General features: G+C 40.1%; 1 protein-coding gene across 1 annotated transcript; it reads right to left on the bottom strand.

Annotated features, from left to right (window-relative positions):
* Positions 1-5,932: 5,932 nt before the first annotated feature.
* On the bottom strand, positions 5,933-23,618 carry LOC132887078 (myosin-7-like). Its single transcript, XM_060922431.1, has 39 exons — positions 23,564-23,618; positions 23,369-23,410; positions 22,139-22,351; positions 21,909-22,052; positions 21,664-21,820; positions 21,542-21,569; positions 21,343-21,448; positions 21,166-21,258; positions 21,014-21,077; positions 20,829-20,927; positions 20,431-20,534; positions 20,216-20,354; positions 19,120-19,238; positions 18,885-19,034; positions 18,607-18,777; positions 18,211-18,520; positions 17,526-17,605; positions 16,711-16,916; positions 16,491-16,614; positions 16,264-16,400; positions 15,632-15,887; positions 14,819-15,061; positions 14,557-14,733; positions 14,313-14,458; positions 14,148-14,238; positions 13,677-14,066; positions 13,345-13,471; positions 13,135-13,253; positions 12,854-13,050; positions 10,918-11,101; positions 10,370-10,535; positions 10,161-10,285; positions 9,689-9,997; positions 9,365-9,568; positions 8,078-8,374; positions 6,547-6,651; positions 6,360-6,455; positions 6,143-6,277; positions 5,933-6,032 (listed from the first exon to the last, which is right to left on the bottom strand). The coding sequence occupies exons 3-39, from the start codon at positions 22,337-22,339 to the stop codon at positions 6,012-6,014; spliced, it is 5,820 nt and encodes a 1,939-aa protein (XP_060778414.1). The 5' UTR covers positions 22,340-22,351; positions 23,369-23,410; positions 23,564-23,618; the 3' UTR covers positions 5,933-6,011.
* Between the last annotated feature and the right edge of the window lie 2,034 nt (positions 23,619-25,652).

Raw genomic sequence — 25,652 nt, 5'->3', positions numbered from 1 at the left:
TAGGTGAAAACGAATTTGGTGGAATCTATTCACCAGCCCTTCCTTAGCTGCGTAACTACTATTCATATTCGGTTTATTCAGCATCTTCCCTAGTAGGCTCTCTTCTGATTTTACTCTGCAAAGTTTGGTCTTATTCAGTGCTGCGGTCTTAGAATTTATCTGAGTTCCCATCTTGTAGTTACCTGGACCTTGATTTTTGTGTTTACACACCTCCCTTTAGAAACGTTGGACCACAGTGTCGTGTTGTGCCTCTTTGTCAGCATGCGGGGCTGTCATGTGATCCTAAAAAGCATTGACTACCCTGCGTCAGTATCTTCAAATCTCATAACTCACTCACTCTCATCCTTCGCCGTCTCAAACAAACTCACATTTAACATATGTAGTCGGTCTCCGCTGTAGGTTTCAACTAATCTGTTGTTTCAACTAAACTGTGTTTTGTGATGTTTTTGAGTGAATCCTGTGGCTATGAGCTGTATGTGTGTTTGATTTTTCATTTCCTGTATGCTTGGGTGTTTGACTGTGTCACGTGTTTTCTTCTAGTAAAGCAATACCGATAGGACATTAAGCACGTCTTGAAACATACACAAAAGGTACCGCTTCGAGTCTCAAACATAGCTATACACATATCTCAGAAAGTGTTCACACTTGGCAGATGATGAGGCCAGCACAGTTGTTATTATGAGTTCATGAATGTGGAGGATGTTCAGTGAAGTGTGAATTAAGTGCAGTTGAAGGGAAGCTATTGAGTATGTCTCAGTGTGTCAACCTGGCATTGTGCGTCAAGGTCGGTTTGAGATGGAAAGGGAGCGACAAAAAAGACAAGTGTCACTCAAGTTTGTCCTAATTTTTCGGAGAGAGCCTGAATCGATAGCTCCTTTCGGGAAGATACATACCCCTTTTCCACCAAATCAGTTCCAGGGCTGGTTCGGGGCCAGTGCTGGTTCACAACTCGTTCAACTTGCGAGCCAGCTGAGAACCAGTTTGCTTTTCCATAGCTCGCGGTGCTAAGGGAAACCACGTCATTACGTCGCTGTATACGTCAGTTATGTCGCTACGTTTGCATAAACCTTGGCGCGAATATCGAAGCAAAAACAACACGGAAGAAGCAGCAACAATAATAATAATAATAATAATAATAATAATGGCTGACTTCGCATTTGTACAGCTGCTGCTTCTCGTCGCTTAAAAATGGTGATCTTTCGCAGTCTTGTTGTTGGTCTTAACAACCCCCCCCGCTGACGTAAGCGGTTCTTTCCTCTGGCCCAGCAGAGAGTTGGTGCTAGCCTGGAACCGGTTTTTCTGGCCCCAGAGCCAGTTCTTTGTCAGTGGAAACAGAAAACCCGGTTCCAAACTAAGCACTGGCCCCGAACCAGCCCTGGAACTGCTTTGGTGGAAAAGGGGCAACAGAGGCACTTAGAACGTCAGTCTGACACAAAGCATTTTGTTCGGCTAGATCAGTTTTTGCTTATAATGGGATTTGGTTGACCTGTACATGTACTTAGTTCCATCCACTCCATGTGGTTTTAGTGCACAAAAGCAAAGCTTTCCAGCATAACGTTTATTAAAGAGGCACTGAAGAATTATTTGACAGTCACATGTATGTTCTAAAAGCATGTTGGAGACAGCAATTATGTTGTAGCTGATTTCTCTTGTAGCATTTAATCTTAATCACCTCTTAATAGCCTTTTTAATGTGTCCATAATCACATCTCTCACTTAAAACCTTACATGTCACATAGTTCTTTGCTCTCTTCCAGCTAAGAAAGGAAATTAATTCTCCAAGAAAACATCACGGTGTTAAATGCACTGCATTAGTTTTTGCCTTATATTTAAGCAGTCAAGTGAGCTCAAAAACACTACAATCAAGTGAATTCACATATTATTAAATAGAACTACCCTATTATCGAATCACAATAAATCACTCGAATCCACACCGAGCTTTAGCGCAGTAATATTTCATAGATGAAAGTGCCACCGATGAGAAAATCATGTGCTCGATACGAACTATAAACTGAGGGGGGCAAAGACTATTTTGGTTCATGGGCAATAACTGTTGTTATTTATGTAATAGTGATTTTGAACAAGGAGAGGTTTGTAGATATTTGTATTTGAACTATGATGTGCAGCTTTTAAATGCTCTGAGTATGGTTCTCATTGAGGTCTGACTTTTTATTTTGTAACCTTCAGCTAGGTAAATAAAATGTTGAGGTTATTTTACACTCACTTTCCTGAATGCAGTTCCTTTTTTTGTTTGTTTGTTTGTTTGTTTTTAAATGCAGTGTACTCTGCTTTCTCATTTAACAGCTATTGTTTCTCATGAGCTACTAGCACACTGCTATATGTAAATATATATTTATACATTCAATATTGGCGCTGGAAGAAAAAGTTGGAAGTTAAAAGTTTTAAAAGGATGCCAAGTAACGCTTTGGTGTGTTGTTAAGCAGTGCGCTTGTCATTATTTTTATTAACCATTATTATTATTATTATTATTATTATTGACATTTAACCGCCTTTTTCTGAGAAAAGGGCTGACATGAAAGAATGTTTTGTATTTGCGTTTCTCGCTTACTGCCATTGCTTTGGTATTCTGGTTGCGGCTGTGGATAGTTGGTTACTCCTGTAAACAGCTGATATCTTTAAACTGTTAACGAAGCCAATGAAACCCCTGTAGTAGTTTCCCATCATCTTAAAACATGAAAAGTGCATTGCATACAAATATGCAGGTGTGATGTTCATATGTACCGCGTCAAAAATGTCTGAGAATGTTTTTTTGATTCGCACTGTTTTAACGAAGCTAGCTGCCCTAATAAGGCAATGCGAGCAGAGATTGAAATCGGCTATGCAGTGTGAATTTGGCTGTACCACCTCGGCCCACTAGAATACTTTATCACAAAGCCATAAGCATGAAGCATACTACCCTTATTCGAGTTATTTTGAGGCTTCAGCATACAACCACAATCTTGATTAAAACGGACTTTGTTCAAATTGCCCTTATGAAAGTGTAAGAAGCCCCATAAACATGCTTGACATAAAAGTATTGTACTAATTTAAAACAAATAAATAGTAAGAGCATGCAGAACAATTGGGATGTATTTGGTAGCCTTGTCATGTGCATACAGTGTCTTTTGCAGGTTTTCTTCTTTTTTTTTTCCTCCCCTTCCATTAATTTTAAAATTGAGTTTATTTTCTGGTTTGAAAGAAGTGTTAATTGTGGTCAATTGTTAACTAGTGATGTGATAATTAAACATTAAATAAAATAATGTGTTTAAAAATGTTGCAAACGTGTCTTACACAATGTGTTTATTTTCTTGACATTGAAGATTTTTAGGGTTTTTTAGGTAAATGTGATTTTAAAATGATGTATATGTTAACTGAAGAAAGGATCAGAGAATCTCAGGAAGGGCAGAGGACAAGGCAAGGAGGCAGGCTCAGGAGGAAAAGCAGCAACTTTTTGTTGGACAACAAAAAGCAAAGGTTAGTCAAGAATACAGTTGAAGCCATCGCTTTTTAATTATTGTCTAAGGACCATTGATGCGCTTTAGAGTCTGCCTAAATATAAAGTTTGTGAACCCTTTAGAATTTTCTATATTTCTGCATAAATGACCTAAAACATCATCAGATTTTCACACAAGTCCTAAAAGTAGATAAAGAGAACCCAGTTAAACAAATGAGACAAAAATATTCTACTTGGTCATTTATTTATTGAGGAAAATGATCCAATATTACATATCTGTGAGTGGCAAAAGTATGTGAACCTTTGCTTTCAGTATCTGGTGTGACCCCCTTGTGCAGCAATAACTGCAACTAAACGTTTGCAGTAACTGTTGATCAGTCCTGCACACCGGCTTGGAGGAATTTTAGCCCATTCCTCCGTACAGAACAGCTTCAACTCTGGGATGTTGGTGGGTTTCTTCATGTGAACTGCTCACTTCAGGTCCTTCCACAACATTTCGATTGGATTAAGGTCAGGACTTTGACTTGGCCATTCCAAAACATTAACTCTATTCTTCTTTAACCATTCTTTGGTAGAATGACTTGTGTGCTTAGGGTCGTTGTCTTGCTGCATGACCCACCTTCTCTTGAGATTCAGTTCATGAACAGATGTCCTGACATTTTCCTTTAGAATTCGCTGGTATAATTCAGAATTCATTGTTCTATCAATGATGGCAAGCCCTCCTGGCCCAGATGCAGCAAAACAGGCCCAAACCATGATAGGACCACCATCATGTTTCACAGATGGGATAAGATTCTTATGCTGGAATGCAGTGTTTTCCTTTCTCCAAACATAACGCTTCTCATTTAAACCAAAAAGTTCTATTTTGCTCTAATCCATCCACAAAACATTTTTTCCAATAGCCTTCTGGCTTGTCCACATGATCTTTAGCAAACTGCAGATGAGCAGGAATGTACTTTTTGGAGAGCAGTGGCTTTCTCCTTGCAACCCTGCCATGCACACCATTGTTGTTCAGCGTTCTCCTGATGGTGAACTCATGAACATTAACATTAGCCAATGTGAGAGAGGCCTTCAGTTGCTTAGAAGTTACCCTGGGGTCTTTTGTGATCTCACTGACTATTACACGCCTTGCTCTTGGAGTGATCGTTGTTGGTCGACCACTCCTGGGGAGGGTAACAATGGTCTTGAATTTCCTCCACTTGTACACAATCTGTCTGACTGTGGATTGGTGGAGTCCAAACTCTTTAGAGATGGTTTTGTAACCTTTTCCAGCCTGATGAGCATCAACAATGCTTTTTCTGAGGTCCTCAGAAATCTCCTTTGTTCGTGCCATGATACACTTCCACAAACATGTGTTGTGAAGATCAGACTTTGATAGATCCCTGTTCTTTAAATAAAACAGGGTGCCCACTCACACCTGATTGTCGTCCCATTGATTGAAAACACCTGACTCTAATTTCACCTTCAAATTAACTGCTAATCCTCGAGGTTCACATACTTTTGCCACTCACAGATATGTAATATTGGATCATTTTCCTCAATAAATAAATGACCAAGTATAATATTTTTGTCTCATTTGTTTAACTGGGTTCTCTTTATCTACTTTTAGGACTTGTGTGAAACTCTGATGATGTTTTAGGTCATATTTATGCAGAAATATAGAAAATTCTAAAAGGCTCACAAACTTTCAATCACCACTGTATGTACCATCAATAGACACTTCATCAAAAGCAATGAGAAAAATGTTCGATAGAATGTTTGTTTGATAGTTTCACTTAAATGCATTAAATGAAAATTGCTAGAGATAGTATGGATAATTTTCAGTATGGGATAATGGTTATCATTCAGAATATCAAAGTGAGTGATGCAGTAAGTTGGGGGGGACCAAACTCTGAAATTGTCTTTTAAAGTGCATTTGGATTTTTGTCCAGCAGGTGATGCTATATTACTGAGTCAGTGCTTCGACACACTTCCTGTCCTGGCAGTGAAATACTCAAAGTGGACATTTAGGACTTTATAGTTTCACTGTTTAAAATGTTAAGGCAGGACACAGCTTGTGCATTGTAATGATGGTTTTAAATGCATCGTGGACACTTTGGTCTTTGTAATTTCATTGCTGCATTCAACTCACTGCTATTTTTCCTGTTTGGAGGTTGGGAATTACAAGCTACGGCATCTAGTCGAATGCAGCACAAGTTGAAACTAAAAAAGGAAGGCATGAAAGTATTACACTGCAATGCAGAAGGGTTGTTACTAACCCCATTTCCAGAAGAGACGGGATATTTTCCAAAATGCAAAAGAAAAACCAAACCCAATGATCTATGATTTGATAATTCACGTGAACCTTTATTTAACTGACAAACATACAAAGAAAAGATTTTTAATAGTTTTACTGGCCAACTTAATTGCATTTTGTAAAGATAAAGTTAGAATTTGATGCCTGAAACACACACACACACACAAAAGCACAGTATACATGTTTAATATTGTAACTATTTATTGTTTATGCATTTAACAATCTGAGCACGATAGCTTTCCAGAGACTTTTGTAGGAAGCTTTACTCTTCATCATGTCCTTTCTGTAGCAAGAGATAAAAGATGTTACCGTGAAAATTCTCCGAAGGGAAACTCTTGCAGATCAATATTTTATGCGTATGGCTTTTGTTTATAAAATAAATTGACAACTTACCTTTGGGCCTGTGTCACGGCTCTTGGCCCTCAGCTTGTTAACCTGAGACTCTGCAATATCAGCTCTTTCCTCTGCCTCATCCAGCTCATGCTGCAGCTTGCGGAACTTGGTCAAATTAGCATTGGCCTGCTCCTCCTAAAAATAACAACATGGTTAATTGAGAATAGAAACACATCAACCAATAAAGATTCAGAAAGCTAGTCTGTAATTAACTTACTGCCTCCTCTGCAGTTCTCTTGTAGGATTTAACCTTTAGCTGGAGTTTGTCTACTAGATCCTGTAAACGGGCCAGATTCTTACGATCCTCTTCAGTCTACAGGAACATTGGGAAAATGCATTGATTTTCATGGTCTTGCATGTTAAAATGATGTTAGATTTGCAACTTCACTGAAAAGAAATAGAACCTGATAAGTTAGCTCCTTAATGCGACGCTCATATTTGCGGATACCCTTAATAGAATCACTGGCTTTCCTCTGTTCCAACTCCACTTCACTTTCCAGATCTCTGACCTAAAAAAATATTTTGAAGAAAAAATGTAATCATAGACTGGTACCAAAATCCAGAATTGTGACACCCAAAGGCATTTTTGAGACAAAGTCGGCAAACAGTCTTATTTTGTCAATTTGGGTGTGCCGAATTCAAATCTGCAATATGTCGAGCTCTGTCTGACCTCTGTTGACCTCTAGAGGTCATTGAACTTTGGGCCTGTAAACGTCTCAGCTGAACCCAGTTTCTCAGCTTTCTAAGGAATGAAATGTACTAAAATGATTAATGAAGTTAGCAAATGGCCTCGTTTGTTAAATGTTTGCGTGCTGAATTCATTTTTCATTTGTAAAACGACATATGACCTCTGATAACCTCAAGGTCATTAAACTTGGCCTATAGGCCTATGCATTTAACAGCATTTTTAAACTGACTTTACTCCCCCAAAAAGAATATGAACAGACAAAAAACAAATAGAAAGGAACAAATACAACATTAAATGCCAGTCCATGTACATGTGACGTACTTTTCACAATGAGAATGCCTAGGCGATCACCTTACATAACATTGCATTACATTTAGCGGTTATTGTTTATACAAAGCTACTGAAAAAAGGACAGATTCAGCAGCATACAAAATGTGGGGGCATACAGGGTATACAGGCTAATCAGGGTTAGTATATAGGAGAGTTTTTTTCTTTGTTTGTTTTTTGTAAAGGCTTTACCCCGTTTAAAACAAAAAACAAACAACAAAGAAAAAAACTCTCATATATCCTAACCCTGATTAACCTGTATACCCTGTATGCCCCCACATTTTGTATGCTGCTGAATCTGTCCTTTTTTCAGTAGCTTTGTATAAACAATAACCGCTAAATGTAATGCAATGTTATGTAAGGTGATCGCCTAGGCATTCTCATTGTGAAAAGTAAGTCACGTACATGGACTGGCATTTAATGTTGTATTTGTTCCTTTCTATTTGTTTTTTGTCTGTTCATATTCTTTTTGGGGGAGTAAAGTCAGTTTAAAAATGCCGTTAAATGCGTAGACCTATAGGCCAAGTTTAATGACCTTGAGGTTATCAGAGGTCATATGTCGTTTTACAAATGAAAAATGAATTCAGCACCCAAACATTTAACAAACAAGGCCATTTGCTAACTTCATTAATCATTTTAGTACATTTCATTCCTTAGAAAGCTGAGAAACTGGGTTCAGCTGAGACGTTTACAGGCCCAAAGTTCAATGACCTCTAGAGGTCAACAGAGGTCAGATAGAGCTCGGCATATTGCAGATTTGAATTCGGCACACCCAAATTGACAAAATAAGACTGTTTGCCGACTTTGTCTCAAAAATGCCTTTAACTCCTTAAATAGCACTTTTTTGAATTTTGGTATCAGTCTATCAGTATAGAAGATGTATGCTTGATGCTGGATATGTTAAATGAAAAGATATTTACCCGAGCTTCCAGTTTCTGGACCTGCTTCTTGCCACCTTTCATGGCAATTTGCTCAGCTTCATCCAGACGGTGCTGGAGGTCCTTAATGGTCTGCTCCATGTTCTTCTTCATGCGCTCCAGGTGAGCACTGGTGTCCTGCTCCTTCTTCAGCTCTTCTGCCATCATGGCAGCATCAGTGATGGCTTTTTTGGCTTTTTCCTCAGCGTTCCTGCACTCTTGGATAGACTCCTCTGCTTCAGTTTGAAGCTGGGAAATGTCACTCTCCAGCTTCTTTTTCTGGTTTAGCAAGCTGGTGTTCTGAAATGTAAGAGGTTTTAATTTTAATTTTTTTGACATTGAGACCCTGATCCCAAATAACAAGCTCACCATAAAAAGTGTGCATGTTATAGAACAGAATGACACATAAAGGTTTGTTTATGGTGGTTGCACCAAGTTTAAATTTCAAAGAAGCTCGCAGAAGAGTTAAACTGTACCTAAGCACGTGAGACGTCTCATCTCATCTCATTATCTCTAGCCGCTTTATCCTGTTCTACAGGGTCGCAGGCAAGCTGGAGCCTATCCCAGCTGACTACGGGCGAAAGGCGGGGTACACCCTGGACAAGTCGCCAGGTCATCACAGGGCTGACACATAGACACAGACAACCATTCACACTCACATTCACACCTATGGTCAATTTAGAGTCACCAGTTAACCTAACCTGCATGTCTTTGGACTGTGGGGGAAACCGGAGCACCCAGAGGGAACCCACGCAGACACGGGGAGAACATGCAAACTCCGCACAGAAAGGCCCTCGCCGGCCACGGGGCTCGAACCCGGACCTTCTTGCTGTGAGGCGACAGCGCTAACCACTACACCACCGTGCCACCCCACGTGAAATGTGTCAAAAATAAAAGAATGTGGGTTTGTTCTGAAGGTCCATGTGAATTAAAACATGTTTTTAGTCTGTATTGAAATGTTATTGACATTGGAGGTGTGAATATTGAATCTGAAACCAGCTTTTTATTATTTCAAGAAACCTTTTGATCATTTTGGTACACTGAGACAATCTTGATAAACCTTATTGTTATTGATGTCTAGTAAATGGTATCATTTTGTCTTCAACTGGCAAATCTCTGTATACTCTGTTGGTAAATCAGTTTTGCAAGCTTTCCATAGGTGGTGTTAAAGTTCTCCATGATAATACAAACGCACGTTGTTCGTATATAAAGATGTCAGAATAAAAAAATAAAATAAAATAGCGCTTTAGATTTCTCTGTATGAACATTCCATGGATTCAGATTGTATACCTGAGAGTGCAGTAACTGAACCCTCTCACTGACATCCAGCAATTCTTGCTCAGCCAGTTTGCGTCCTCTCTCGGTCTGCTCTACCAGGGATCTCAGTTCATCCAGTTCAGCCTGCAGCAGATTGTTGCGTCTCTCCACAATAGCAATGTTCTCTTTGAGATCATCGTTAGCACGGAGAGCATCATCCAGCTGCAGTTGACAATCCTGTAAAGTACAGATTTTTCAATTCATTCATGTCACATTATTACTTTTAAATTTAATTGCATAACATCCCACTAATAAACAGGGATTAATCATTAATATGCAAAGACTACTTGGGCATGCCTTCATATGGCCATGAATACTCTTCAACTGTTTCTGGGCCTCTGCAGCCTGCCTGTTAGCCTGGCTAAGCTGGATCTCCATCTCGTTTAAGTCTCCCTCCATCTTCTTCTTCAGCCTCAGGGCTTCATTTCTGCTGCGAGTCTCAGACTCTAGAGAGCTTTGCAGCGTATCCACCACTCTTTGTTGGTTTCTCTTGGCCTGCTCCATCTCCTCATCCTTTTCAGACAGTTTACGTTCAATGTCAGCCTTCACTTGGTTGAACTCCAGCTGAGCTCTAAGTATTTTGCCCTCTTCATGCTCAAGAGATCCCTGTTAGTAACAAATATCAAGAAGTAATGGTTTTATTGACATTTATTCAAAATGCGTTTTAATTCTGACCAAATCCTTCTGCATTTAATTCGCCCAATTTATGTTTCATTATCAAAGTACAGTATAGTATAATAACGGAATGTGACAGCTTTTCTAAATTCACCTCTGCTTCTTCAAGAGCAGCTTGGATCTCAGCCTTCTCCTGCTCCAACTGTTTCCTTGTTTTTTCCAGCTCATGAATACTCTTTCCACTTTCGCCAAGTTGTTCAGTGAGATCAGAAATCTCCTCTGTTTAATAGAAAACAAGTGATTAACACACACCATCTGAAAAGTAAATGCTGTTAATTTGAACAATGTACCAATAATGTGAACCTTGCAGGTTCTTGTTCTCCCTCTTAATGGTCTCCAAATGGTCCAAAGATTCCTCATAGGAATTCTTCAGTTTGAAGAGCTCGGTACTTAGAGATCTGGCATCTTTCTGAGAGCTTTCCAACTCAGACTGGGATTCCTCATACTTTTGCTTCCACTCAGCCAAGACCTGATGCAAATGAGCACAGATATACTTGCAGTGCCTCAGCACGATTGCATTTATCACTCAGGTAGACATCAAGAATATCTCCTCTTATCTGCAGGTTAATTGTTCCAATGTGAACAACCATGTTTGGACTGCGCTGGTGGACCTAACGAACATTTTAGCATGCATAATATGCAAGTTGAAGTTTATAGACAGAAAGCGGTTTTGATTATTTTAATTACTATGTAATGCAGTCCTTTATATGTCATTGAATTGGATTTATATTAAAAAGGTCTGATATCAGGTCTTGCGGACTATTTGACAAGAATATATCTACCAAGTTTGAAGGAATTCTGCAACGACCAAGCAAATATTAGTGTATGCACTCATTTAGTACCTACAGTACCTTGTCAAAGTTTCTTTGCTTCTTGTCCAGAGCAGCAGCAGCAGCATTGGACCTTTCCACGTCAACCATGAGATCTTCAATCTCATTCTGCAGTCTGTGTTTAGTTTTCTCCAGAGAGGAACATTTGGCATTTACAGCTTCCACAGCTTCTTCTGCATCTTGCAGACGCTGAGCAAGTTTCTTCCTGATTTAAGTAAACATGTTAAATAAGGACTGTATATATTATATTAAACTGTTCAAAGAGGATAGCTTGCTCGCACTGATTGTGTAGGAATGATCTTTTACTTTGATAACGAAATTTTATTTCTAAGATAATTAAAATTAGTAAGTTGTGATTATATAAACAGTAAGTTATTCTGGACAGTGGTGCTTGAAAGTTTGTGAACCCTTTAGAATTTTCTATATTTCTGCATAAATATGACCTAAAACAACAACATCAGATTTTCACACAAGTCCTAAAAGTAGATAAAGAGAACCCAGTTAAACAAATGAGACAAAAATATTATACTTGGTCATTTATTTATTGAGGAAAATGATCCAATATTACATATCTGTGAGTGGCAAAAGTATGTGAACCTCTAGGATTAGCAGTTAATTTGAAGGTGAAATTAGAGTCAGGTGTTTTCAATCAATGGGATGACAATCAGGTGTGAGTGGGCACCCTGTTTTATTTAAAGAACAGGGATCTATCAAAGTCTGATCTTCACAACACGTGTTTGGTCATGGCACAAACAAAGGAGATTTCTGAGGACCTCAGAAAAAGCGTTGTTGATGCTCATCAGGCTGGAAAAGGTTACAAAACCATCTCTAAAGAGTTTGGACTCCACCAATCCACAGTCCAGACAGATTGTGTACAAGTGGAGGAAATTTAAGACCATTGTTACCCTCCCCAGGAGTGGTCGACCAACAAAGATCACTCCAAGAACAAGGCATGTAATAGTCGGCGAGATCACAAAGGACCCCGGGGTAACTTCTAAGCAACTGAAGGCCTCTCACACATTGTTAATATTCATAAGTCCACCATCAGGAGAACACTGAACAACAATGGTGTGCATGGCAGGGTTGCAAGGAGAAAGCCACTGCTCTCCAAAAAGAACATTACTGCTCATCTGCAGTTTGCTAAAGATCACGTAGACAAGTCAGAAGGCTATTGGAAAAATGTTTTGTAGACAGATGAGACCAAAATAGAACTTTTTGGTTGAAACGAGAAGCGTTATGTTTGGAGAAAGGAAAACACTGCATTCCAGCATAAGAACCTTATCCCATCTGTGAAACATGGTGGTGGTAGTATTATGGTTTGGGCCTGTTTTGCTGCATCTGGGCCAGGACGGCTTGCCATCATTGATGGAACAATGAATTCTGAATTATACCAGTGAATTCTAAAGGAAAATGTCAGGACATCTGCCCATGAACTGAATCTCAAAAGAAGGTGGGTCATGCAGCAAGACAACGACCCTAAGCACACAAGTCGTTCTACCAAAGAATGGTTAAAGAAGAATAAAGTTAATCAATCAAAATGTTGTAGAAGGACCTGAAATGAGCAGTTCATGTGAGGAAACCCACCAACATCCCAGAGTTGAAGCTGTTCTGTACGGAGGAATGGGCTAAAATTCCTCCAAGCCGGTGTGCAGGACTGATCAACAGTTACCAGAAACATTTAGTTGCAGTTATTGCTGCACAAGGGGGTCACACCAGATACTGAAAGCAAAGGTTCACATACTTTTCCCACTCACAGATATGTAATATTGGATCATTTTCCTCAATAAATAAATGACCAAGTATAATATTTTTGTCTCATTTGTTTAACTGGGTTCTCTTTATCTACTTTTAGGTCTTGTGTGAAAATCTGATGATGTTTTAGGTCATATTTATGCAGAAATATAGAAAATTCTAAAGGGTTCACAAACTTTCAAGCACCACTGTACAAGGGTCTTACTTCGCATCCTCCAGCTCTTCTGTTCTTTGGATAGCATCAGTTTCATACTTGGTTCTCCACTGAGCTACCTCAGAGTTTGCTTTGGAAAGACTGCGCTGTAGCTCAGCTTTAGCCTCCTGCTCCTCCTCGTACTGCTCTCTTAGTAGGTCAGAGTCATGACGAGCTGACTGCACTGCATGAGCCAGGGCATTCTTAGCCTGAAAAAAAGAAGTATTTGTTTTTTTGTTTTTATTTAATTTTGCACTGTGTGAAAGGTTTTGAAGCACCAGTTGTAGAAATACCTTGATTTCCTCTTCAAGTTGTCTCTTTAGATCTTCAATCTGTTGAGTATACGACTGCTTGCTTCTGGTCAGCTGAGAGACCAAGGAATCCTTCTCTTCCAGTTGTCTTATGAGTTCACCTGGATTACAAATTGATTTCATTTACATTTGTGTGTTATACATTACACCTGGAACATACAGTACGCCCTCATCCTTTAGCTTAGTCCTTACCATTCTCCGTCTGCAATTTAGCTTTTTGCATGCTAAAGTCATTGATGGTGCGTTGTCCTTCCTCAAATTTAGTCCGATACTCCGTCATCTGGTCCTCGAGAGTCCGGCACATCTTTTCAAGATTTGCCTGGACCAAAGAATAAAGAAAATCAATCTTATGGAAACAAAAAAGGCAAACCCCCCCCCCCCCCCCCCCCCCCAACTTATAATACTTGACAGCAAAATGTTTACGTTGGCCTTGCTTCGCCTTGAATAATCAACATATTTTGATGTGCTCCTCTTAAACTATATGTACATATCTGTATACACCGTACATAATCATTCATTGCTACCTTGGATTTAACAATCTGCTCCATGTTGGAGACCACATCATCTAGCTCCAGTCTCAGCTCACTCTTCTCCTTCTCAAGCTTCTGCTTCACTCTCTGAAGGTTGTCGATCTGCTCTCCCAGGTCTGCTACACTGTCAGCTTGTTTCTTTCTTAAAGTTGCAGCAGTGGCCTCATGTTGCAGAGTGGCCTCTTCAAGGTCTCTGCGGACTTTCTGGAACTCAGCCTCTCTCTTCTTGTTCATTTCAATCTGGGCAGCAGTGGCACCACCAGCCTCCTCCAGTCTCTCACTGATCTCCTCCAGTTCTCTTGCCAAATCTGCCCTTTGTTTCTCAACCTTGGCACGGGCAGCTCTCTCAGCCTCCAACTCTTCTTCTAGTTCCTCAATACGAGCCTATTTCCAGAACATTGGCATTTTGAAATTTCAAATTTTAACAATTCACACATTCACTTTTCTTTAGTTTCCTCTCATTACCTGCAACTCCTTCAATTTTTTCTGGAGTTGTGCTCCCAATGCTTGTTCATCCTCAATCTTACTGTTAAGCTGGCTGATCTCAAAGTCCTTTCTGCAGAAGCAAATGGATATTTCCGGTTTCTATGCCAAAATAAATCATTTCACAAAATATATTTGAATTCTTACTTTTTTAGCCTCTCCTCCAATTGCTGCTTGTCATTTTCCAGATCCATGATATTCTCTTGAGTCAATTTCAAGTCACCCTCGAGTTTTCTCTTGGCTCGCTCAAGATCCATTCGGATTTTCTTTTCTTGCTCAAGAGAACCTTCAAGCTAGAGAATGACAAGGGAAGGAAAGGAAAATTCAGCATATTAAGTATAATGTTTAATCATCTGCAAAATTAAGTTTTTGTAACATCCAAGTTACCCACGTCATCAACTTGCTGCTCCAGTTTAGCTTTTGCTTTGGTCAAAGTGTTGACTTTGTCCTCCTCACTCTGCAGATCATCCAGTGTTTGCTGATGCGCTTCCTGGAGAGCTTTTTTCTCCTTGGTCAGCTTGGCAATGATTTCATCAAGAGCTGCCATTTCCTCAGTCAGGTTTTTAACCTAAAATTTATAGCCATACTTCAGTACCTTGAAACAATGCATGCTCCTACCATTGACCATGCTGAATTTAACTAATGTAAATTACCTTGTTCTCAGTGGCATGCTTTTCTTTCTCCACTTTGGCCAGAGTAAGCTCCAGGTCATCAATGTCTTTCTTCAGCTCAGAGCATTCATCCTCAAGCTTTCTCTTCTTTGCAACCAACTCAGCATTCATTTCCTCTTCGTCCTCCAGTCTCTCAGTCAACTCTTTGCATTTAGCTTCAAACTGGATCTTGTTCTTAATTAGACCTTCACATCGCTCCTCAGCATCAGCAAGGTTGTCTTGTTCCTACAAGTATAAGTCAAGTTTTAATAGTTTGCATGAAAAGGAATTATTGTGCCAGTGAAATAAATATTGTGATGAAAAACTATCTAGAAATTGCAACAACAGTAATGCTTATATTTGTAATAGTTGATTATTACCTCCGCCAAGGAGGTTATGTTTTCGGTAGCATTAGTTTGTTTGTTTGTTTGTTTGTTTGTTTGTTGGTTTGTCTGTTAGCAACATTACGGAAAAAGTTATGAATGGATTGCTCTGAAATTTTTTCCAGAGGTGTGACTGGGCACAAGTAGCAATCCATTAAATTTTGGCGGTGATCCGGATCACCTTCTGGGTCCCGGATTTTTTTAAAGGATTCTTTATCATTGCGAGATAGGTCCATTTTTGGAATTTGTGCATATAACTCCATAATAAACAAACAAAAAAATGACCAGAGTGTTTCACACGTATGACACAATATCTCGTATGTGAGAATTAGTATCTCATTTTAGGTGCAAGTCTCAATATGTGGTGAAATGAGCTGCTTGGTGGAGGTCTGCGCTCTCCGAGTGCTTTTCTAGTTTTTGTTACAGAACTTACTGACTGGACTTGGAGCTGTAGGTCATTCTTCTCTTGGAGAAGAGTGACCATTTTCTCTTCCAATTCTTTCTTTCGGGCTTCAGATTTGGCGTAGGCTTCTTTCAGCTTCAAGAATTCTTCCTTCATGTTGGCCATTTCTTTCTCAGCCTCAGCTGATCTTAACAGAGGTTTGATCTTGAAGTACAGCTTCATCCAAGGCCAATTCTTCACACCCATGAAAGCACGGACATTCCACTGGATTACCAATAAGGCATCCCTGCAAAGATTAAATTCCAATAGATATATTTGTTCTTCAGATAATTTATTAAACAGTATTTGACAGGGGCAGAGTTTGCATGTTCTCCCCGTGTCCGCGTGGGTTTCCTCCGGGTGCTCCGGTTTCCCCCACAGTCCAAAGACATGCAGGTTAGGTTAACTGGTGACTCTAAAATTGACCGTAGGTGTGAGTGTGAATGGTCGTCTGTGTCTATGTGTCAGCCCTGTGATGACCTGGCGACTTGTCCAGAGTGTACCCCGCCTTTCACCCGTAGTCAGCTGGGATAGGCTCCAGCTTGCCTGCGACCCTGTAGAACAGGATAAAGCGGCTACAGATAATGAGATGAGATGAGTATTTGACAGCAGGTGTAACCTACCTCCTCTCAACAATCTTCTGAAATTCAATTCTTGAAAGAAGACCACGAGCCCTGGCCTGAATACGAGTAAGGATGAGAGCAAGGCGGTCATCTCGCATCTCCTCAAGTTGACCCAGAAGACCAGCCTTGAAGAACACCTACACAAAGATGAGTATATGAGAGCTTGTGTGTCAGAGAAGGACAGAGGAAGTCGCTAGTTTGAAATTTAACCTGTAGAAGCCTTATACCTTTGTGTGTCCCAGTTTATACTGGTTATGGTCAATGTCCAGAGAGCCCAGCAGTTTCTCTGCACCTTTCTTGTTGTCAATAAACTGCCCCTCAGGAATAGCAGCAGGATTCAGGATACGGTAACTAAATAGGAATTTAAAAAGAACAGGGATCTTACATATGTACAGGGTTTTTTTTTTCATTCAGATGTAAAGTAATTAAGTCTAATAACAAACTCACCGTTGTTTAAAGTCACCATACAGGATCCTGTTAGGGAAGCCCTTTCTGCAGATTCTGATGCCCTCCAGCACACCGTTACAGCGCAACTGGTGCATCACAAGAGGATTCTCCATTGCCCCAGGAGTCTTGGTCTCATTGGGGATGATGCAGCGGACAAAGTGTGGGTGTGTAGACCTCAAATTTGTCATCAACTTGTTCAGGTTCTCCTGCAGATTGCATCAAACAAGTGTTATATTATCTGGCAAAAAAAAAAAAATGTGGACACCTGGCTATGACACCCATATGTGAGACTTCCCCAAAGTGTCCCACAAATTCCAAAGCACACAAGTGTCTAAAATGTTTTTGTATGCTGTAGAATTACAATTTCCCTTCACTTGAACTAAAGTGCAAAAATGTGCTAAGATAGTTTGCAAGGTTGATCTGGAAGAAAGTGACTGGCCTTCACAGAGTCCTGACCTCAACCCCAATTAACACCTTTGGAATTAATTGAGATTCTGACTACGTGCCAGGCCTTCTGGCCCGACATCAAGTGTCCGACCTCACCAGTGCTTTTGTGGCTGAAAGGGCGCACATTCACGTGGGCCACAGCCAAGTTCCAAAATTTAGTGGAAAGAAGAGAAAGAGTTGAGGCTGTTATAGCAGAAGGGGGGAACAAATCCATATTAGCGCCCATGGTTTTAGAATGGGATGTTCAACAAGTACATATTGTGCTTGGGTGGGATGACCAGGTGTCCACAAACCTTTGGCCATATAGCGTTTGTTGAATTATAACAGATTTTACTGCACTGTGGATTCAGAAGTGGCTACCAACTCACACGATGGAGAGCAGACACAGTCTGGAATGAAGAACCCTTCTTTTTTCCACCACCTTTGCCCTTTCCGCCGGATTCCGTAGCTGTTTAAAATGAAACAGTTGTAACATTATCAGCAATTTAAGACTGCTTTATATTACTTTCCTGGAGACAGATGTGGTCTTTAATCCGAATACGTGTCTGGTGAGAGTATTTCCGTTGTTAATTTTTGTTGAGAACAAGTGAAAACAACGCTATACTTATCTGTATTTTAACATTTGCAGGTCTAGCAACGTGCCAAGCATGCTAAGTCTTCAAACTGGATCTTTTACTGAACTATTATTGTTTTGCAAAATACATGTTTGTTTGTTTTTATCTTTTTTTAACTGCATTTAATCTGTTCTCTGCACCCATGATTCATGATACATATTTAAATGCATTTTATTTAAGAATATATTTTCCTAACCATATTTTTGTCGTCAGCCGTAACCCTTACTTTAAGTTTCACCCTTACAAGGTGGAAACCGGCTTAGAAGTTTAAAAGCGAGCTTGTTCATTACAAAGTTTCGACCCATCCTTCAGTCAAATTTAATTGTACACTTAACCAGACATGTATTCTCATTAAAGAATGCTCCTGATACAGCCAGAATAGCTTTCCATTAGTCCACAGTTTTGTGCCATTAGTCTCCAATTGTCTAAATACCCTTACCTGAGTCAGCTCCAGCATAACCAGCAAACAAAGTGGCTAGCAGCTTCAGAGTAGACTTCTGGTACAGCCCCACGACAGTTTCATTCAGGGGATCCTTGTTCTTCACCAGCCAGTTGACAATGTTGTAATCAACAGTGCCTGCATAATGAACCAGGGCAAAGTGAGCCTCTGGTTTACCCTTCACAATCCTGGGCTTCTGGAAGTTAGCAGATTTGCCCAAGTGATTGTCATAAAGCTTAGCTTTAAATGTGGTATCACTGGCTTTGGGGAACATGCACTCCTCTTCAAGGATGGACATGATACCCATAGGCTGAAATTCAAAGAATAAGTGTTTAGTGATTTATTTATTAGAAAATAAAGGGTTTTTTTTTCAAATTACACTTATCATCTGCTTACCTTTTCAATGAGCTCAATACAAGCCTGCAAGTCCATACCAAAGTCAATGAAAGTCCACTCAATACCCTCTTTCTTGTATTCTTCTTGCTCTAGCACAAACATGTGATGGTTGAAAAACTGCTGCAACTTCTCATTAGTGAAGTTGATGCACAGCTGCTCAAAGGTGTTGAACTGCAGTAGAAATACAGCATCATTAACATTCATGAAGACCAAAAAGTACAAAAAAAAAATACCAGCAATATGAATGAAAAACTAAAGGGATGTTGATTAACACTTACATCAAAGATCTCAAAGCCAGCGATATCCAGCACACCAATGAAGTACTGGCGAGGCTGCTTGGTGTCCAGAGATTGGTTAATTCTCACAACCATCCAAAGGAACATCTTCTCATATACTGATTTTGAAAGAGCACCAATTGCATAGTACACCTGAAAAATAGAAATATTCAAAGTGGTAAAGGCTACATCTTTAGAAGAGGTAAATTATTTAAAAGAAAAAACTCCATTTTGTTACCTGTTGGACATTCTGTCCCTTGGTGACCCACTCATTTCCGACTTTGACTCTTGGGTGGCACAAACCCTTAAGCAGATCGGCTGAATTTAGGCCCATCAGGTATGCGACTTTGTCAGCATCTGTTTAGATAATAAAGATATTGTGAATTGATGTATTGAATGGTATTTATTGTTATACATACAAGACACTTTTTGACGGAATAAAAACATGTATTCCATTCCCTTCTAGCAAGTTACATTCATTTGGTTTGATAGCATGCGATATTGTTCGCATATCGCTTATACTATGTGTATTACATCACTCTTCCCAATGAAGAATGATCGTGCAATATGGTTTACGATATTGCATGGTTGTCAAGACAACATGTCACACGTCGGAGATGTAAAACTTCTGCACTAGCGAGTGACTGTGACAATCTGTAAACAAACATGGCTGCCAGGTTTGCTTTGTTAAATACGAAAGATTTTGAGAGAATTTTGAAAGAGAAACACGTGTTGAATGCCCAAAAGGAATGTGTATATATTATAATAATAATAATAATATTGGCTGGCTTTTTTTCATGGTATATCAGATATATTCCATTCAGCTAACATGATATTGAACTCATCTTCAACTTGTCTATCACTCAATACCATCCATCCATCCATCCATTATCTGTAGCCACTTATCCTGTTCTACAGGGTCGCAGGCAAGCTGGAGCCTATCCCAGCTGACTACGGGCGAAAGGCGGGGTACACCCTGGACAAGTCGCCAGGTTATCGCAGGGCCGACACATAGAGACAAACAACCATTCACGCTCACATTCACACCTACGGTCAATTTAGAGTCACCAGTTAACCTAACCTGCATGTCTTTGGACTGTGAGGGAAACCGGAGCACCCGGAGGAAACCCACGGGGAGAACATGCAAACTCTGCACAGAAAGGCCCTCGCCAGCCACTGGGCTCGAACCCAGAACCTTCTTGCTGTGAGGCGACAGTGCTAACCACTACACCACTGTGCCGCCCCAATGCCAGCCAATATTATTTAAATATGTAGTGCTCGCCGATCCCCCACCCCAATTAAAGTGTCTAAAGGATAAGGCAATTAACACTGACCCTCAGTGCCGTCAGCTTCAGCCTGCTCCTCTCTCTGCTTTTGCTTGAACTTCATGTTACCAAAGTGCATGACGGCACCGATCAGTTTATAGATACCATTTTTTTCTTCTTGGGTAAAGCCCAGCACATCAAAAGCTTCCTGTTGACCAAATATATTGTATTATATATTGTATCATGGATAGAAAAATGTATAGTATCATAAGAGTTACACGTACATCAGTAGCTAAAAGCTCGTCAGCATCATTAATAGAGGCCACTTGTGTCTCTCCTTGGGAGATGTAAGCATAGTCATAGGGGTTGTTGGTGATGAGCAACATTTCTGTAAGATAAACAAAATACACATTCCCATCTTCATCTGCATGTATCATATGTATATATCAGCATGTCATTAAGACCCATTTGCAGTACATCTGCTTTACTTTTCAACTTCTGCTTTTAATTAGCACTTATGCAATTATGTGAGTTATAGTAGGGGATACGTGAGAGAAATACCGTCTCTTTTGTTTTGCCTAACTATGAAAATAAAGGATAACACAGCAAAATCAATAAGAGTGATGTGTTATGCATATATTAAACACAGCACTCTGTAGTGTAGGCGGAAGACTACACCCACCCAGCAGCTCTGGTTTCCTTTGAGACAGGATCTGGTAAAAGATGTGGTAGTCTCTCTCAGCCTTGAGCTGAAAGGTCACACGAGACTTTTCCAGAAGATCTGGATTTTAAAAAATGTATGCATTAAAAAGTGTCCTTTATAAGCATTTTTTAAAAAAGATTTATATGAATTTGATTTGTACTTACAAGTCTCGATGTCAGCGGAAGCCAATTTTCCACTGACACCAAAGTGGATACGAATGAATTTACCCTGTGTGTAAATAAGACCATGTAAGTTTTACGGTACACACTTCTTTTGTTCTGACAGATAAATATAATCATATTTGAGTTAAACTTACAAAACGAGATGAGTTATCATTTCTGATGGTCTTGGCATTACCAAAGGCCTCCAGGGCAGGATTACACTGGATGATTTGATCCTCCAGGGTACCCTGAAAGTTTATCATATGCATTAAATAGCTTGTATTTCAGACAATTTTGGGTAAATCCTCTTCTTGATAAAATTACTCAGTAACCTTTTTCTCTAATGACGGATCTTTTTTTCCAGGTGCTGCTGCAATGCTAGCAAAGTACTGAATGACTCTCTTGGTGTTGACAGTCTTTCCTGCACCTGATTCTCCACTAGTGATGAGAATTGATAGTCACATGTTCATCATTAATATACACCATAATGCATGTCTTTGAAAATCAGGGTAAGGTTTTTTTTTTACTTACGTGATAAGGATTGACTGGTTCTCTCTGTCTGCATGTTAAAATGTCCAAAAAAAGTTAGACATGTTGACGGCACAGTTGTAACGTACCTGTGATCTGAATGGTATTTCAGTAGATTAAGTTACCTGAAAGCATGTACTGGTAGGCGTTATCAGAAATGGAGAAGATGTGAGGAGGAGCTTCACTCCTCTTCTTGCCTCTGTAAGCAATAACAACTTCTTGGTTGTACACTGGCAGCCACTTGTAGGGATTGACAGTGACACAGAAAAGTCCTGAGTAGGTCTGAAAGAGAAATGTAAGGGTGGAATTAACATATGACACCTGTGTTATTATTGTTGTGTAGCACAGATAACACATCCTTTTCACTCACGTAGATCATCCAGGCTGCGTAACGCTCTTTGAGGTTAAACAGCACAGCAGGTTCGTGCAGGAAGGTGAACATCGCCATGTCCTCGATTTTATCAAACTTTGGCGGGTTCTGAGGATGGACATCACACTCCTTCACGGTCACAGTCTGTGAAATGGAGAAGCATTAGCTTAGAACATTGAACAACTGCCAAAATGATGGTTCATTAGTTTTAGTTCGACTAAGATCTCTACCTTCCCAAACTCAGTTTCAGCAGTGACTTTGTCACCATCTCGACTGGTGATGCTGGCCTTGACATACTCGACTTCAGGATCTGGCACAAAGCATTCTCGTTTCATGTCAAAAGGACGAGTCTGGGCCTCCAATCGCTCCTTGTCTGACTTGCGCAGAAAAGATGCTGCAGGACCAAACTCCTCCATTATTGCGTCTCCCATCTTTCTAGAGAACTTATTCAATAATTGACACATATATAATTAGTAATGTAGAAGGGGAGAAATTTTTATAGATTTGGGTCTTTATTTTATCTCATTCATCTCATTATCTCTAGCCGCTTTATCCTGTTCTACAGGGTCGCAGGCAAGCTGGAGCCTATCCCGGCTGACTACGGGCGAAAGACGGAGTACACCCTGGACAAGTCGCCAGGTCATCGCAGGGCCGACACATAGACACAGACAACCATTCACACTCACATTCACACCTACGCTCAATTTAGAGTCACCAGTTAACCTAACCTGCATGTCTTTGGACTGTGGGGGAAACCGGAGCACCCGGAGGAAACCCACGCGGACACGGGGAGAACATGCAAACTCCACACAGAAAGGCCCTCGCCGGCCACGGGGCTCGAACCCGGACCTTCTTGCTGTGAGGCGACAGCGCTAACCACTACACCACCGTGCCGCTGTCTTTATTTTATAATTTGCATAATATTTTTCTGGTAGGGGCGGCACGGTGGTGTAGTGGTTAGCGCTGTCGCCTCACAGCAAGAATGTCCGGGTTCGAGCCCCGTGGCCGGCGAGGGCCTTTCTGTGCGGAGTTTGCATGTTCTCCCCGTGTCCGCGTGGGTTTCCTCCGGGTGCTCCGGTTTCCCCCACAGTCCAAAGACATGCAGGTTAGGTTAACTGGTGACTCTAAATTGACCGTAGGAGTGAATGTGAGTGTGAATGGTTGTCTGTGTCTATGTGTCAGCCCTGTGATGACCTGGCGACTTGTCCAGGGTGTACCCCGCCTTTCGCCCGTAGTCAGCTGGGATAGGCTCCAGCTTGCCTGCGACCCTGTAGAACAGGATAAAGCGGCTAGAGATAATGAGATGAGATGAGATTTTTCTGGTATTTAGTATTGTGTTGCCAAAGGTCTGCAGATAACCTTGCATGTGGATGTCTAATTGCATGCATCATTTGTAATATCTGTCCGCATTCAAAACACATTTTAACTTTTTTGTTTATGTAAAGAAATGCAATACATACATTTTATGGCAAACACACTGGAAAAATATTTTTGTGCTTGACCTGGAAAAGATAGAAAAGGTATGTGTTTTACCAGAAAAATTTCAATCAAGCAATCATGGGCTTTGCATCTTATTTTATTGTCATCGTCCAAGTCTTATTTTATTATGCTGCATTAATATATCAGTAGCATTAAAGATTTTACACGTGACTTACCTTGAAGTGTAGTGATGTACAGTGTGTGGTTAGAGCCTGTCTGTGTCTCTCTTTATATAGGGACTCAATGGAAGCAGTATGGCAAGAATGCTAATGATGGTGACGTTGACGTCCTCTATTTGGTTAGGTCCATGTGGCACATAGCCCTTTTTGGAACACAGAAAGTATGTTTAAAGGAAGACATAGTAGAGCAGCTGGAAGGCGTTACCAGAAAAAAAAATGAAAAGGGTCTTTTTTTTTTTTTTTTTAAATTTCCTTTTCTGTTACCCCTCACATGATTTGAGATACGTGTCAATATGGACAATGGATATGTATATCTGAACTTCCATCACAAGCTGTCCTTCTCAATCAGAGTATCACACCCACGAGGAATTTCACAGGTTATCTTTGTGTCCAAGGAAACAATGCAGAGCAAGCTTGAGATGTGAATACTATAGAACTGTACTAAAGATAAAAATGGGACTCGAACAACCATGACCTTTGATTGCATGCTGACAGGTTGCATGCAAACAAGAACAACATTTGTCTTCCAAGGTTCAGGCAAGTGTTGCTTGTGTTTGCATGCAGCCTGTCAGCTGTTCTGACGAACAGCTATTTTTTTTTAAACTACACACAAATAAGCATACTTTTACTGAATTATAGAATATTTTCCTCCTTTTCATGATTTTCATGTAATTTTCATTGTTGTTTAACATCCTTTTTTTTTAACAAAAAAAATTTACAACCATTATCTTTGCCTATTAACCTGCTCAAAATTAAATGCCTGATGGACATACTCTGTTCAAATCAGGAAAGCAAATAACTAAAGGGGAACCGGTTTTTGTAATCCTCAGCAATGCCTATTATGTCCTTGAAAGAAGTCATTTTTGTGACTATGCAGTGACCTAGTCAGTTCCTACATGGACTAATGATAAACAACCAGATTCACATACTCATAATTTAATACTACATTTTATTGTTGTAGGCATGATGCATAAATATTAGATTAGTAACTATAAATACAGTACCAGTCAAAAGTTTGGACACCCCTACTCATTCATAGGTTTTTCTGTATTGTGAGTATTCTCTCCATTGTAGAACAGTACTGAAGACATCAAAACTATGAAATAATATATGGATCATATCTGGAATTATCCATCCATCCATTATCTGTAGCCACTTATCCTGTTCTACAGGGTCGCAGGCAAGCTGGAGCCTATCCCAGCTGACTATGGGTGAGAGGCGGGGTACACCCTGGACAAGTCGCCAGGTCATCGCAGGGCTGACACATAGAGACAAACAACCATTCACACCTACGGTCAATTTAGAGCCACCAATTAGCCTAACCTGCATGTCTTTGGACTGTGGGGGAAACCGGAGCACCTGGAGGAAACCCACGCGGACAACATGCAAACTCCACACAAAAAGGCCCTCGTCAGCCACTGGGTTTGAACCCAGAACCTTCTTGCTGTGAGGCGACGGCAGCACAGTGCTAACCACCACCAAAGACATCAAGACATCAAAACTATGAAATAATATATGGATCAATGATGATATGGATATCATCATTGATATATGGATCAATATTGATGTCTCTAACCACCACCGTGCCGCCCTGCTCAGATAAGATGAGATGAATTATGTGTGAAACAAAAAAAGTGTTAAAAAACAAAACATGCTTCCTATTTTAGATTCTTCAAAGTATCCAGCGTTTACCTTGATGACGCTTTGTACACTATTGGCATTATCTTAACCAGCTTCATGAGGTAGTCACCTGGAATGCTTTTCAATTAACAGCTGTGCCTCGTCAAAAGTTAATTAGTGCAACTTCTTACCTAATGCAAATAGTAAATAATAAACATACAGTACAACCCCGATTCCAAAAAAGTTGGGACAAAGTACAAATTGTAAATAAAAACGGAATGCAATAATTTACAAATCTCAAAAACTGATATTGTATTCACAATAGAACATAGACAACATATCAAATGTCGAAAGTGAGACATTTTGAAATTTCATGCCAAATATTGGCTCATTTGAAATTTCATGACAGCAACACATCTCAAAAAAGTTGGGACAGGGGCAATAAGAGGCTGGAAAAGTTAAAGGT

The sequence above is a fragment of the Neoarius graeffei genome, chromosome 5 (assembly GCF_027579695.1).
Source record: "Neoarius graeffei isolate fNeoGra1 chromosome 5, fNeoGra1.pri, whole genome shotgun sequence".
In the NCBI taxonomy this organism is placed as follows: Eukaryota; Metazoa; Chordata; class Actinopteri; order Siluriformes; family Ariidae; genus Neoarius; species Neoarius graeffei.
The sequence above is the reverse complement of the archived record's forward strand: the minus strand, read 5'-3'. Positions and strand labels throughout refer to the sequence as shown.